The following is a 14024-nucleotide window of genomic DNA, read 5'->3' as shown; positions in this document are numbered from 1 at the left end:
CAACCAAAGAAAATGCGTGGCAGCAGCCAACACCAAAAATACTCCCAAATCCTTGATTACGATTCTTACGCATCCTTCTCTGTGGGATCGATCCCTACTTCCCTATACTAGGTTTAGTAAAGTGGTTGAGGGTTTTTGAAGCGGGGAAGTACTTGTGTGTCCGACGACCGGGATTCCGCACAACCTACGAGTTCCTAGACCAAGTGATCTAGTGGACTTGCTGGATCTGGGGAACCTGCCTTATTTGAATATCGCAACACTGCACACACACCACACTTGTACTGTCACATCCACACGTAGCTTCAACCATCCTTCACTTTGTTTCTTTATTTCAATATTAGATTTAATTTTATAAAACTAAATTTTAAATTTCCATTCTTAAATATCAATAATTTTTTTAATTATTAAAATTACTATTAAATAACAAATTAATAGTTTTAATCAATATTTGATAGCGTCTAATATTTAATCCATAAGGTACGACGACACCTTAGTTTTAATTATAAATAGATTATATAACACGATTTATTCCGAATAAATATGCATCTAATGTAAGACTAATATAATTTCTGTTTATTAATTTGAAAACAATCAAAATTAACTAGAAAATTTCAACAAAAATTCCCCTATATCAAATTTTTAGTAGTATCAAATTTTTAGTCAACTTCATAATAGTTTTAGTCAAATTCTCCTATACATTAGATGCATATTTATTTCAGAATAAATCGTGTTATATGATCTATTTATGATTAAAACTATTAATTATTGATTAAAACTAAGGCGACGTCGTACCTTATTGATAAAATATTAGACGCTATCAAATATTGATTAAAACTATTAATTTTTTATTTAATAGTAATTTTAATAATTAAAAAAAATTATTGATATTTAAAAATTGAAATTTAATATTTAATTTTATAAAAGTAAATCTAATATTGAAATAAAGAAACAAAGTGAAGGATGACAAAAGGAAAGAAGAATGATAATTTTGAAATAATATCATAATTAGTACATCACAAAAATAATATCTGATTTAAAATGTAAAAAGACCAAATTGTCCAAACCTCCTAAAACTCCCTAAAAGGGTATTTTCGTCACGAAACAGTGAAAAATGACCATTTTCGAGATAAACGCTAGTCCAGGGTTGTATGGGAATATTTTTAAAGTCCAGGGTTCATTGGCGAGATTAACGCATAGTTTAGGGTTTAGGGTTTAGTATAAATAAGTGTAGTATAATTATACTCCCTCCGTCCATAAAAAATAGAGCAATTCGTGTATGACATGAGTTTTAATGTAGAATTGGTAAAGTAAGAGAGACGGGAAAAAAGTAAGAGAGAAGGAGAAAATGTAAGCGGGAAGTAGTGTTAGTGGAATGATGTGTAGGGCTATTATTTGTTGAAAACTTTCCATAAATGAATGTGCTCTATTTTTTTTGGACGGCCAAAAAGGTAATTGTGCTCTATTTTTTGTGGACGGAGGGAGTATAAATTATGAATCACCATAATATTATGTAATTATTATTATTATTATTGTTGTTGTTGTTGTTGTTGTTGTTGTTGTTGTTGTTGTTGTTGTTGTTGTTGTTGTTGTTATTATTATTATTATTATTATTTTAACATTGTGAATTGTATTCATAATTATATAAAGAGTTGAATATTTTTAGTTACGTGTTTCAACCTTTGAATGAGTATAAAAAATTTAATAAAAAATATTCAATTGATTTAATTACTTTAAATAATTATTAATTAGGCATTTTGTTCTTGATTTATATTATGAGTGCAATTAGATGTATGTAAAAACACTAAAAACAAAAAAAGAAAAAGAAGAGAATAAAAAAGAAGGAAGAAGAAACATAAACTAAGGAGAAAAAGAAAAAAGAAAGGAAGATAAAATGCTTAAAAAAAAGGATGAAGAAACTAAAGAAGAAAAAAAGAAATAAGAAAGGAAAAAAAATCACATATTTGGTACTCCTAATTGAAATATCCAAAAATATCCTTTGTTAAAAAAATCACATATTTGGTACTCAGGGTTATTTTTGTCATGAGGTACCAAAAACGATATAAAATAAAAATCAGGTACCATTTATGTGTGAAAGTGAAAGATCAGGTACCATTTATGTAGTTCACTCTTATTATTAAAGTAGGATCCACATTCCACTATTTTTTTCGCCAACTTTTCTTTATATTTCTTAAATCACATGCCGAATTCAAATGACTCCTAAATTGTGGGACGAAGGAAGTGATTAACAGACTTTGTAAATTGTGGGATAAATCAGAAGTCAAGTTGTAATGTAATTGACAATTCTTCCAGAATTAAATTTTAGTTGTAATCCTAAGATTGATAAATGTTATTGGTTAATAAATTTGTCCTCTTTTAATTCCATATTATGTGTTTCCTAAAAATGCATAATTTCAATCACTTAATTACAATAGCAGCATAATTGCAATCACTTCGAATATAACACCACATTGTTGCATCTTGATTTTAAAATAAAATCATGAAAGAACTTTTAGTTATCAATACTTGGGGAATCCACATCGTTATCTACCGATGGAAAAACATTTTCATGATCTTATCTTAAGCGCTAATATCATGTTTTAAATAACGATAGCAAGTATATTAATTAAATAAGTAAATAAAAGAGTCATTTTCTTTTATTGAAGAAGTAAAAATAATTTCCCTGGGATATTTCTTACTTTAATCTCTTTTCTAAATTATTTTATCTTTATCTCTTTACTTTATTCATTCTCTACTAAATTAAGTGAACATAATTTATATTTTAAATTCTTTATAAAAAAAAAACGACTCAATTATAGTTGAACATAAGACTCCACAGAAAAAAACTTGCAAGTATTAATTTGGATACATGGCACATTCATCAACTAAAACTCTTAAATCTCCTATTGAAATTTAATTAAAATGAATGTACCCTGCATTCAAACGCAATGGAGTGCACCTAAAAATTAAAATCACAATCTGAAAGAGTAATACCCTTAAATAAAACAATATATATCAGTCCGATAGAGCAATTTGATTTGATATATGCATCGAATCCAAAAAAAGCTTCATCACGTAAACAAGATCTCCTATTCCTTTTTTGAATTTCCAAGCATATTCCTAAATAAAGATATCACAATAACAGATTAACACTGCAATTCAATCAAAGCTAAACATTTTCAATTACAACCCGAGAAGCTAAATTGGAAGTCCAACATTGTGAAAATGAATCCGATCCTTTGCTCAAAACACAAGATTTGCACCCACTTCCTTTCTTTAACATGATATTTTTCTAATATCAATGCCTTCAAAAAACCTCAATAAAATGGAGTTAACATCCATGAGTTTGGCAGGATGAAGAAACGACGCGAACATAGAGGGCTACAACGAGGCTTGTGTTCAAGGCTTGTTAACCGCCTGAACACAAGCCTCATTAACTGCCTGAATAAGTGCCAAGGCGACGTCACCCCTGCAAAAGTTAAGAGTTTTGGCATTCCGAACGCCACCATATATGGAGAGATCATCATCCAGGTTGGCCGTGGCGAATCAGGCCCCGGGAAAGCAGCCACCGTTTGGTTGTATAGTGATTCCGATATTGATCCCGGTGAGTTCCATGTTCAAATTTATGATATTCTAGTTAGTCATTGGTCACTTGTTTTTTGTAATTAGGTAGCCTTGAAAATTAAGCAAGCTATTTGCGAGTAGAGAGGTTAACTGGGTCGGGATGACCCAGTCCAACTCGGGCTAGCCCACCAGAGAAACAAAGCGGGCATGGACTGGGCTTGTTGATTTTGACGGGATCCAATTAGGCATGTTTGCAACCTAAGACCAACATAGGACTAGGCCCACTAGGAGCCCAGTCCAAGCCCATCCCACGAAATACCCACCTGAAGCCCACCAGAGCAATTAGGTCTAGTTAACCCTTTTGTCTTAAAATATGAAATTTTGTTCCAGTTGAACTTTTGACCTTACGGCCTTACCAACTGACTTACACAGTTACATTAGTCACATTTTGATTTAATAAACTTGTACAATAATAGTTAATCCAGTCCAGACTATTACAGGGGTGATTAAAATAACCAAAAATTGAATATCCGATCTGAATCAAACTAAAATTTAAATCCAATCCAATTCATTTTGTTTTTTTTTTTTTCGATTTTTCGATTTGATTCAATTCAGTTTAAACTTTTTGCTAATTTCAGTTTTTCGATTCAATCCGGATTAAAGAAAATAAATTTCTTTTTAGTATTATATTAATGAAATATTGTACTAAAAACTAATTCTATTTGTATTGATTTATAGTAGGGATAGTGGTCCATAAAACCATAAACTTTGGCAAATTTTGGTGTTACCCACGAACTTATTGGTCTAAAATATCACAAACTTTGCGTTTTATTTGTTATTTTCCATGGCAGGTCAATCACCATATTCAACGAACTTACGTGCATTTTTTTTATCCTACTTGGCACTACTAAATCAATGTGGTTTCTACGTGACTTTTTTTTTTATCATACTTACCATAAACTTAAAAAGCGGTAGAGAGTATCATGAACATTTCACGATTGCCCACATAGAACAAGTTATTCGTCGAAGATATCTTATTTAGGTTGGGTAGGAAAATAACAAATAAAATGCAAAAGTTGTGATATTTTAGACAAATATCTCTTTATAATATTAAAATTTGTAATAATATTTAGATTTTATAAAAAAATGCAATTGTTTGGATATGTTAATTGGTTAATACGATATAATTTTGTATTGATAATTGAAAATTAATTTTGGATTTTCTCTTTTTTGGATATATTATGCAATTTCGGTTTTTCAAGATCGGTTTTGTACTCCCTTCGTCCCCCCAATATGTATACACCTTTGACCTGACATGAGTTTTGAAAAATTAAAAGGAAAATAGATTGAAAAAGTTAGCTGAATGTGAGTTATATACTTTTATGTACTCTCTTCGTCCACCAATAATTGTCCCATTTTGTGATTCTCATCCGTCCACCAATTAATTTCTATTTGCTTTTTTACGTATTATTTTCATCCTATTTGCTTATTTATTACTTTTGGCAATAGACCCCACATCTCACTCATATTTTATTATAATATATAAAAGTATGACTCACATTCCACCAACCTTTTCAATCCACCTTTTACTATATCTTAAAACTAGTGCACGATCAAACTTATATTGGTGTAGGATGGAGTATAGTAATATTGTAATAAAATATGGGTAAAATGAGTCGGTTGAATTTAAAGTCCACTATCAAAAGTAGTAAAAATAAAGTGAGACAATTAATAAAATACAAACCAAAATGAAAATTTAGAGCACTTAAGGTGGGACAAAGGGAGTAGTTTAGATTTCAGTTGTTCTAATTTTTTGATACATTTATGAAATTTTTGTTTTTCGGGTTCAAATTTACGAAGAATTCGGTTTCATTTTCATAAAATTTTGATTTTTCGCTTTGGTTTGGTTTAGCCAAAAAAACAAACAAAAAAAAAAACGAATACTCACACCCAGCCCAGGCCCACTTTAAAGCACATGCCCTATTTGACTGGGCTGCAGACATGTGCTTGAGTTGGTCTGGGCCTCAAACCAGGTAGGCATCCTAGGCTTGGTCTGGCACGGTCCAATTTATTTGACAACTCTATTCTCGAGCTAAAAGAAAAAAATAGATATATGCGGGCGTCTCAATTGGTAAGAATTTTCATCTCTGGCCAATAGGTTGGGGTTCGAGACATCTTGTGTGAATTATATCAAAATAATATATTGTTTTCTCATGTTAATACTAGGCACCGGAAAAGGAAAACTTACACAGAAAGCTGTTCTCCAAAAAGGAAGCATCGAAGAGGAAATGGACAACAGCTCCTGTGGTAAAGTTCTGCGGTATGAAGTGGAGTTCATAATTGAGCCAGACTTCGGAGCTCCGGGAGCAATCTCCGTGAAAAACGAGCACAAACACGAGTTTTTCCTTCGAAATATATCTTTGCAAGGATACAACAACATAGTTCATTTCGAATGCAACTCGTGGCTCTATCCTTTCCACTTAACCAAACAAGAGCGTGTTTTCTTCCCAAACACGGTTAGTTTTGTTAGATACAGCACTTCTTGATCGCTGAATTTTACCGTGATTTGATTTTCTGTGTCTTTTCATCATTAGTGTTATCTCCCGAGCCAAACACCGCCTGCTCTGGTGGAACTGAGAAAAGACGAACTCGTGAGATTGAGAGGGAATGGAACCGGAGAAAGACGAAAATGGGAACAAGTCTATGATTACGACTACTACAACGATCTTGGCATACCTGAAAGAAGCCCTGAATATGGAAGACCTGTTTTAGGTGGAACACAGTCGTTTCCATATCCGCGTAGGTTGAGAACCGGCCGCCCTTCAAACAACTATGGTACCTGCAGATATTTTTAATTGATTTTGCTTTCAGCATCATCAGCTCAATGTGGAGAGAATAAATATGTGCAGATACTCGAACTGAGAAGCGACTGCATGGATGGTTCAATACGGATATATATGTACCTCCAGATGAGCGCTTTAGCCAACAGAAACTCTCTGAATTCACAACAAACGCAGTAAGGGCTGCTGTCCATTTTGTGATGCCTGAAGCAAGAGCGGTCTTCAACCAAGAAACGAGCCATTTTGAGTCCTTCGATCAGATTCATAGGATGTTTGTGAGAAACAGAAATCAATCGGTTGATGAATGGATGTTGAAGCGTTTAAAACACGAACTGTCAGATGATCTTTTCAAGAAGCTAAAACAAGTGATCACGGAGAAACCTGCTAAGTTCCAGTTGCCTCGGATTGCAGCAGGTAATGCTACTTATCACTGGATGCAAAACTAAGATCAGAATTATGACATATTTAGATGTTATGCATCGCAGGGAACCAATTTGCATGTATGGACGACAATGAATTTGGACGGCAGATGCTCGCTGGAACTAATCCAACTGTAATTTCATCTCTGCAGGTAACCTCCGAACAATGAAAAAGCCATCAGCTTTGATCGAATTTCTGAAGCCCTTGTTTCTCAATTACACTTATTATCAACACGGATTCACACAAGTTTTCTATATATTGCAGAATTTCCCTCCAGAAGGCAGCAATGGAGTGAAGAGTTCGATAAAAGAATCTGACATAGAGCATAACCTTGATGGTCTGACAATCACAGAGGTAGAAAGGAATCCATCTTGATATGCAATAACTCTTTACAATCTTCATCTTCTACCGTTTATATGCAGGCAATGAACCAGTGGAGACTTTTCAAGTTAGATCACCATGATTATCTGATGCCATTCTTGACGAGAATAAACAGAGATGAGGGTGTATGTGCTTATGCATCACGCACGTTACTCTTCTTGAGAGACGATTGCACACTGAAACCAGTAGCCATAGAACTGAGCTTGCCTGGCTCTTTGTACCATGAGGAAATCAGCAGAGTTTTACGTCCAGCACATGAAGGGACAGAAGCTGCCCTCTGGCAACTTGCAAAAGCTCATGTAGCAGCAGCAGACTCAGTTTACCATCATCTAGTCAGCCACTGGTGAGCAATGAGACTATCATGCTATTTCACTCTGATCTTAGTATTTGAAACCATTTACTGAAGCAGTTCACCTTTTTCTAGGCTACATACACATGCAGTAGTCGAGCCATTTATCATTGCAACTCAAAGGAAGTTGAGTGCTATGCACCCCATTCACCGGTTACTCGAACCTCATTTCAAAGACACCTTGCAAGTAAATGCACTGGCAAGGAGCATGTTGGTAAATGCTGGAGGAATTCTTGAAAAGATACTGTTTACCGGTGACATCTCAATGGAGCTCTCATCATCTCTATACAGAAGCTGGAGATTTGATGAGCAAAGCCTCCCTGCAGACCTGATCAAAAGGTATTATTCATTATTTCTGCACAGCCATAGCTTAAATTTATGCGCTTCTCTTACAGTCTTCTGTTCTACGAAAACATTTCTCAGAGGTTTTGCCAGATATAACCCGAATCAGCCAGAAAACATCGAACTTCTCTTTCAAGATTATCCCTATGGTGCAGATGGACTTGATATTTGGATAGCCATAAAAAACTGGGTGATAGAATACTGTTCTTACTTCTACGAAGATGACGCCTCTTTAAGGTCCGACAATGAGATTGCAGAGTGGTGGTCGGAGATCAGATATGTCGGTCATGGGGATAAGTGCAACGAAACATGGTGGTATGAAATGAAAACTGTGTCTGAACTGATTGAGACTATAACAACTCTAATATGGACTGTCTCGGCTCATCATGCTGCAATAAGCTTAGGACAGTACGACTATGCAGGCTATCCACCAAACCGTCCAACAGCATGTCGGAAACCTATTCCATATGAAGGGACAATGGAGTTTGCCGAGCTTCTCATAGATCCAGACAAATATTTTCTCAGTATGTTACCTGAAAAGTTTGAGACGGCTCTTGGAATAGCTGTGATTGATGTTCTGTCAAGGCGCTTGTCCGGTGAAATGAGCTTAGGGCAACAGCCTTCACTGAAATGGATAGCAGATGGAAGGATACTTCGGATGTTCGGAAGTTTCAAAGATGACCTCGAAGAAGTGAAGCAAAGAATCCAAGTTAGAAACCGAGACCCCAAGCTGAAGAACAGACGGGGGAAAGATGATTCCCTGTACGAGCTTCTGTATCCTGAAACATCAGTGGTTGGATCAAGTGATGGAGTACCGAGAAGTGGAATTCCCAACAGCATATCCATATGATGTCTTCAAAGATCTTGCTGCTGTAATATGAAACACAAAATAGCAACGTTGTGTGAATCTGAGAGCAAGTTTGAGTTTGTGATACCATTGAATCTAACTGGACAGACAAACAAACAAACAAACAACACATCTCAGCATCATTTGCAAAAAAACGTGTCTGTAATTTATAATTTAAGATCTTTACAGCTTGTTATACAAACATAACTCTTAGTTCTGAATGACAAAAATAGCAATGCTAAACCTTGTGACTATCGTCAACAGGTGGAATTACAACTGTAGCTTTCAATCTTCTTTAGCTGCAGGAGACTAAAGCCCAGGAAAAGCACTTCATATGCAACTGTACTCAAGTAACTCAACGGCATCCATCTTCAGTAGCTAATCATTCGAGCAGTAGAGATCCCTCACCAAGAATGGAACTGGAAGATAACGGTCAAATTGAGCGTGGATGGCTGTCCAAGTTCTTGAATGGAACTTATTAAGTGCCAACGGGTACGCCATGGCTTTCAAGATATTCATCAACTGAAAATCTGTACGTGGGGCATCTTAACCCATCACAGTGCGTAGAAATTGGACAATAGTTTAACAGGCCCTATTCCAGGTGATGCCATGAAAATGATGAATGTTAAAGTTCATCCAGATTAATCATCTCATCATTATTCCAGCATATTACTGATTTCTCCTGCTGCATCTTGGCTCCAGAAAATACTTTGGTTTCATCTGTGGCTTGGGCCAAGCACTCTGCTAGATCTGGTTTCCACAAATCAGATTTGCAAACTCTTCTATATGTCTCGTAATCTGCAGCTTTCAGGCCTTCGAATATCATATTTTCCAGCTTATTAGAGAATCGTTCTCCAGAATCCATTATCCCAAGAAAACTTTTTGAGAAACCAGGAGTCCAGAAAACAACTATAGCACATTTCCTATCCACCATCTTAACATCAAATTCTTCCGAGAAAACATCATGTGAATTACACAGAACGTCTTTCAGATCTTGGGCCGACATTCCCTTTCTAAACCCCCACAAGAATACCAAATTTCTTAAGCTAACCGTTCTACTTTTGGATGTCCAAATTCTCACGTCATCATTGCAAGGATCTCTAACATCACTTGAACAAAACATATTGGAACTGCATTGAAGTAAAGCAGGCAAATGGGTATGACCTCCTTCAGGAATCTCTAAAGAGATTTTCAGTATAGAGCACAATTTAACAAACAACTGGCATACTTTCATAACACTATGCCTATGAACATCGACACAGTCTGTCTTCTCCGCTGAAAAAGGAAGTCATCACTTATTAATTAACACCTATGTTTTAATAAAACACATCAATACTATCAAAATCAGGACAAGTAGATTATAGGAAAGACTTTCGAGTTAAGTATGTGATTTGATGTACTTGAGTACCTACCTTCATAAGAAACTTCCATATCTACTGACGCAGAGAACCTACTATCCAGATAGGAAATGGCTGATGACAAGTTATTCATTTTATCAAATAATCCAAGTTCTTTCATAAGATGGTTGACATCGAGTATATGAGGAAAAACCGAAAGCAAAGAACTCGAGAATTCATTTGTAGTTGGAGGAAGTGGAGCAAGGAACTTTTCATGTATGAAAGCAAAATCTGGGGGAAAAACACAACAACAAAAGTGCAGGGCATTAATATGAACATTGGCAGATATTGGGTTCTGAAATGAATACAATGATTTAAAGCAGAGACGGACCGTTAAGTGAGTTGTGCACAACAACCGGCCTCTGAGAAGTAGAAATCAAGTCTATCACCTCTCGAAAGCCACTAACAAGCCTTCTCTGCTCCTCTTCCAGATCTTGAATTTCTTTCTACATTGTAAAATGAAAATTAAAAAAATTCGTTAAATCAACATACACCTTGCAACGATCTAGATCAATTTATTTACCACAAGAAGATTCTTATCTTCTTCTGAACACGTCAAAACAACTTGAACAGCCTCTACCCCTGCTTTTGCCGGAGGACGTACTAGTACAATATTAACAAACTCTTTCAACGCCTGTAACTCATATCCAGAAAATCAAAAGACAGAAAACAAGCATCAAAATGCATCTTGCATGAACTGTAGTTATTCCGGTAAACTCACCTCCGATGTAAGCTGCACCTGGCGTTCACTGCAGACATCTATGGTCAAGGATGGTCTGGAACCATAGTTTTCAGATCTTTCTACTAGTTTCCTCAATGAACTTATCAGATAATCTGCAACTTCAGATGCATGCTTACAATATCAATGGCAAAAAATAGCATATCATAAGAAGATGTAACATTGCTCACCCTCAGTTTTATGTTGATTGTTACAACCATTCATCCAGTTCTTAACTCGAGTTTTGATCCTTTCAGAAAATATAACATCTGCAACTGACAAGGCTGAAGTAGATAGCAAACCGCCACCGTTCAGTAATACACTTCGAGTTTGAACTGTTGCAGCTGATTCTTGTGCTCTAGACATGTATGATATGCCTGTCAGAAAGAAAATGAAATGTGCCTGGTTCACAATAAACAGGCAGGAAATAGAGGCAAGCTAAAGAGAAAGTCTAGTTGAGCTACTACCACATACCATTGTATATGCAAGCATTGAAATCAAAACCTTCTTGCGCCATAGAGGCCAAACTCGATGATTGGCATGAAAAAACATAAGATGGCATCCCAGCTTTCACCTCATGCCTCGGAAACAACTGGAAGTTATACCTGCAATAGAAGTGGGAGAACTGAATTTGAAATGCTTCCATCTAAACATCAACAGATGAATAAATTTTCGCAAACTTTAGCTTCTAGATTATTAGCTACACATGTCATTACAACTCCTGCTAGATAGAAACGGCCACATCTATAACTCTTGAAGGATATATTGAATCATTCAATGATCACCGACCAAATTAAGCTCAGAAGCCAAAATCCAACAATTATCAATTATCCTAATAGGCTTTTTACTGAGATTACTATACCAAATTACCAATTCAATGATATTCAAATTCCAAGTAAACATTGATAGCTTCGTAGCATCATTAATTTTGCATAAATTGGCTGGATTACTACTCCACTAAGAATGGTAGGAATTTTCACCATCATAATGCCTTCCTTCTCCACACAACAACGACAAACAAGCAGGAGAATTAAATTGAATTGCAGCCGGAAAGAAAATCCTTCCATTTCTAAAAGGTAAAGGAATGCTGAATTCAGGTTATAAAAGCTATGGCAAAGAGTTGAAGGCATACGGATTGGCGATGAGCTTAGAAGCTTTGACCGAGAAAGGGCAAACCGAGAACTGTAGAATCTGAAATCGCTCAGCGGCGCGCTTGGCCTTCAAATAAGCGGTCTCCTCCGTGTCAATCGGGAGGCATTTTTGCCACGGCGCGGAGTAGCTGCCGGTCTTCTGCAACGAAACCGCTACGAAATCGGAGCTGAAGATGCTTTCCTTGATTTCAGCTAAAGTCTCGGAGAAGTTAGATTTAATCACTTGCTTCACCGGCCGTTGGTAGCGGCGGCGGTGGCCGGCGGCTGTTTGCGAGCAGAAATAGCGTCCGAAATACATTTTCAGAAGTAGTACGACTGTACGAGTACGGATACATTGAAATTTTTCACCTTATTTCATTTATTTCGTGCAAAAACATATTCTTAGTTCCTTATACTTTAGTCAAAATGTTTATTAGGTTTTTGTACAATTTTTTCGTTTCAATAAGTCCTTATACTTTTCACTATATTTTTATCAAGTCCTCGTACAATTTTTCGTTTTAGTAGGTCATTATACTTTTATCATTACTTTCATTAGGTCCTTGTACAATCTTTTATTTTAGGGATTTTTTTACATTTATCTTGGATAATAATCTAAATTTAATTAAACTTAATGAACTTTTTAATATTCCATTATTTAACTTAGCATAGTCTATAGAGATAATATCATCTTGTTTTTCAATAATCTTGTTGTAGAGAATAATAAAAAAATTAACCGTGATGAAGATTAAAATCTAAGTTTTTTTTTTAAATAAATATATAATTTTCAATTTATTATTTATATTTATATTGAAAGATACATTTCCTGAATATTTATAATCATAAGATAATTTAAATAATAAAACTAAGAGGTTCATTAAATTTAATTAAATATAAATTATTATCTAAGATAAAAGTAAAAGATATTTTAAAATAAAAAATTGTATAAGAACCTAATAAAAGTTATAATCAAAGTATAAGGACTTACTAAAACGAAAAAATTGTACGAGGATGTGATGAAATTTATGAGAAAGGTATGAGGACCTATTAAAACCAAAAAAATGTACGAGAACCTAATGAACATTTTGATTAAAGTATAAGGACCTAAGAATGTGTTTTGCCTTTATTTTTTGATATTAATTATTGCGATAAGTACAAACTTTGATGTTGAAATAACCAGGGGTGTCAAAATGAATATCGAGAATTGGATACCCGATATCCGAACCCGAAATATCGAGTAATTGATCTAGTTACCCGATATTTCTGATTTTAGTATCGGGTTCGGGTATAAGATTTTTGGATTATTGGGTATCGTGTAATCTGATATCCGATCAGGTATACCCAAAGTACTTTAATTAACCGATTTTTTAATTTATTTTGAATTTAATAAATTATGTATCTATTTTATTATATAAAAAATCAAATGTACTCCCGAAATCCGTCACTCTTAAGTCACATTTAGGGATGGATGTTATAACTTATGAATTTTTTATTTCTAATAATTTATAGTAGTAGTTTTTTTTTTATCTTAAACTCAAACTACTTCAACTTTGTATTTCTAAATAAAATTTTGTAGTTAATTTTCTTTAAAAACTAATAAAAGAATATTTAAAAAATCCGTTGGGATTGGATACCCGATTTTTTGGGACTAGATACCCGAGTCGGGTATCTGGGTACCCGAAATTATTTTTGGATCGGGTATGAGTATTAGATTTTGGGAAATTTGGGATCGGGTACCCGAAATTTTCAAGTCGGGTATCCGCAGATACCCAATTTGACAGCCCTAGTAGGCCTGTCAAATTGGGTACCCGCGGATACCCAATCCGAAATTTTTGGGTACCCGATCCCGAAATTCCCAAAATCCAATACCCGATACCCGACCCGAATTTAATTTCGGGTACCCAGATACCCGACTCGGGTATCCAGTCCCAATTGTGATTTTGAATTTTTATTTTATTTTATTTTTGAAAACTAACTACAAACTTTTAGAATTTATTTAATATTATTTAATTCAAATTTAATACAAAGTTGAAGTACTAGTA

At 34.8% G+C, this 14024-nt stretch overlaps 2 protein-coding genes across 7 annotated transcripts; one reads left to right on the top strand and one right to left on the bottom strand.

Annotated features, from left to right (window-relative positions):
• Positions 1-3296: 3296 nt before the first annotated feature.
• On the top strand, positions 3297-8983 carry LOC125195230 (linoleate 9S-lipoxygenase 6-like). 2 transcript variants are annotated; one of them, XM_048093412.2, is made up of 9 exons: positions 3299-3601; positions 5788-6077; positions 6156-6396; positions 6471-6815; positions 6887-6972; positions 7086-7175; positions 7244-7545; positions 7627-7890; positions 7975-8983. In XM_048093412.2, the coding sequence occupies exons 1-9, from the start codon at positions 3352-3354 to the stop codon at positions 8741-8743; spliced, it is 2637 nt and encodes an 878-aa protein (XP_047949369.1). In that variant the 5' UTR covers positions 3299-3351; the 3' UTR covers positions 8744-8983. The 2 variants fall into 2 exon arrangements, with proteins under 2 accessions (XP_088920398.1, XP_047949369.1); XM_089064272.1 differs by having other exon boundaries at positions 3297-3601; positions 7627-8983.
• On the bottom strand, positions 7225-12345 carry LOC125220983 (Polynucleotidyl transferase, ribonuclease H-like superfamily protein). Of its 5 annotated transcripts, none has more exons than XR_007176359.2 (9): positions 11988-12344; positions 11330-11460; positions 11047-11232; positions 10859-10977; positions 10661-10771; positions 10469-10583; positions 10153-10368; positions 8985-10015; positions 7225-8840 (listed from the first exon to the last, which is right to left on the bottom strand). XR_007176359.2 is itself a non-coding variant. In XM_048123116.2 (8 exons), the coding sequence occupies exons 1-8, from the start codon at positions 12302-12304 to the stop codon at positions 9366-9368; spliced, it is 1845 nt and encodes a 614-aa protein (XP_047979073.1). In that variant the 5' UTR covers positions 12305-12344; the 3' UTR covers positions 8884-9365. The 5 variants fall into 5 exon arrangements, 3 of the variants coding, with proteins under 3 accessions (XP_047979073.1, XP_088920399.1, XP_088920400.1); XR_007176361.2 differs by having other exon boundaries at positions 7225-8763; XM_048123116.2 differs by lacking the exon at positions 7225-8840 and having other exon boundaries at positions 8884-10015.
• Positions 12346-14024: the final 1679 nt, after the last annotated feature.

Source organism: Salvia hispanica, chromosome 2, assembly GCF_029641045.1.
Source record: "Salvia hispanica isolate PSC_SH4W2 chromosome 2, Shi_PSC_v1, whole genome shotgun sequence".
Taxonomy (NCBI): Eukaryota; Viridiplantae; Streptophyta; class Magnoliopsida; order Lamiales; family Lamiaceae; genus Salvia; species Salvia hispanica.
The sequence above is the reverse complement of the archived record's forward strand: the minus strand, read 5'-3'. Positions and strand labels throughout refer to the sequence as shown.

Coding starts and splice junctions, on each gene's coding strand:
- LOC125195230 (XM_089064272.1), top strand. CDS start 3,352: ATGAAGAAACGACGCGAACATAGAGGGCTACAACGAGGCTTGTGTTCA. Junction 6,816..6,886: donor GTTGCCTCGGATTGCAGCAG/GTAATGCTACTT, acceptor TATGCATCGCAG/GGAACCAATTTGCATGTATG. Junction 7,546..7,626: donor CATCATCTAGTCAGCCACTG/GTGAGCAATGAG, acceptor ACCTTTTTCTAG/GCTACATACACATGCAGTAG.
- LOC125220983 (XM_048123116.2), bottom strand. CDS start 12,304: ATGTATTTCGGACGCTATTTCTGCTCGCAAACAGCCGCCGGCCACCGC. Junction 10,772..10,858: donor AGGTGCAGCTTACATCGGAG/GTGAGTTTACCG, acceptor TATGAGTTACAG/GCGTTGAAAGAGTTTGTTAA. Junction 10,016..10,152: donor TATGGAAGTTTCTTATGAAG/GTAGGTACTCAA, acceptor TTCCTTTTTCAG/CGGAGAAGACAGACTGTGTC.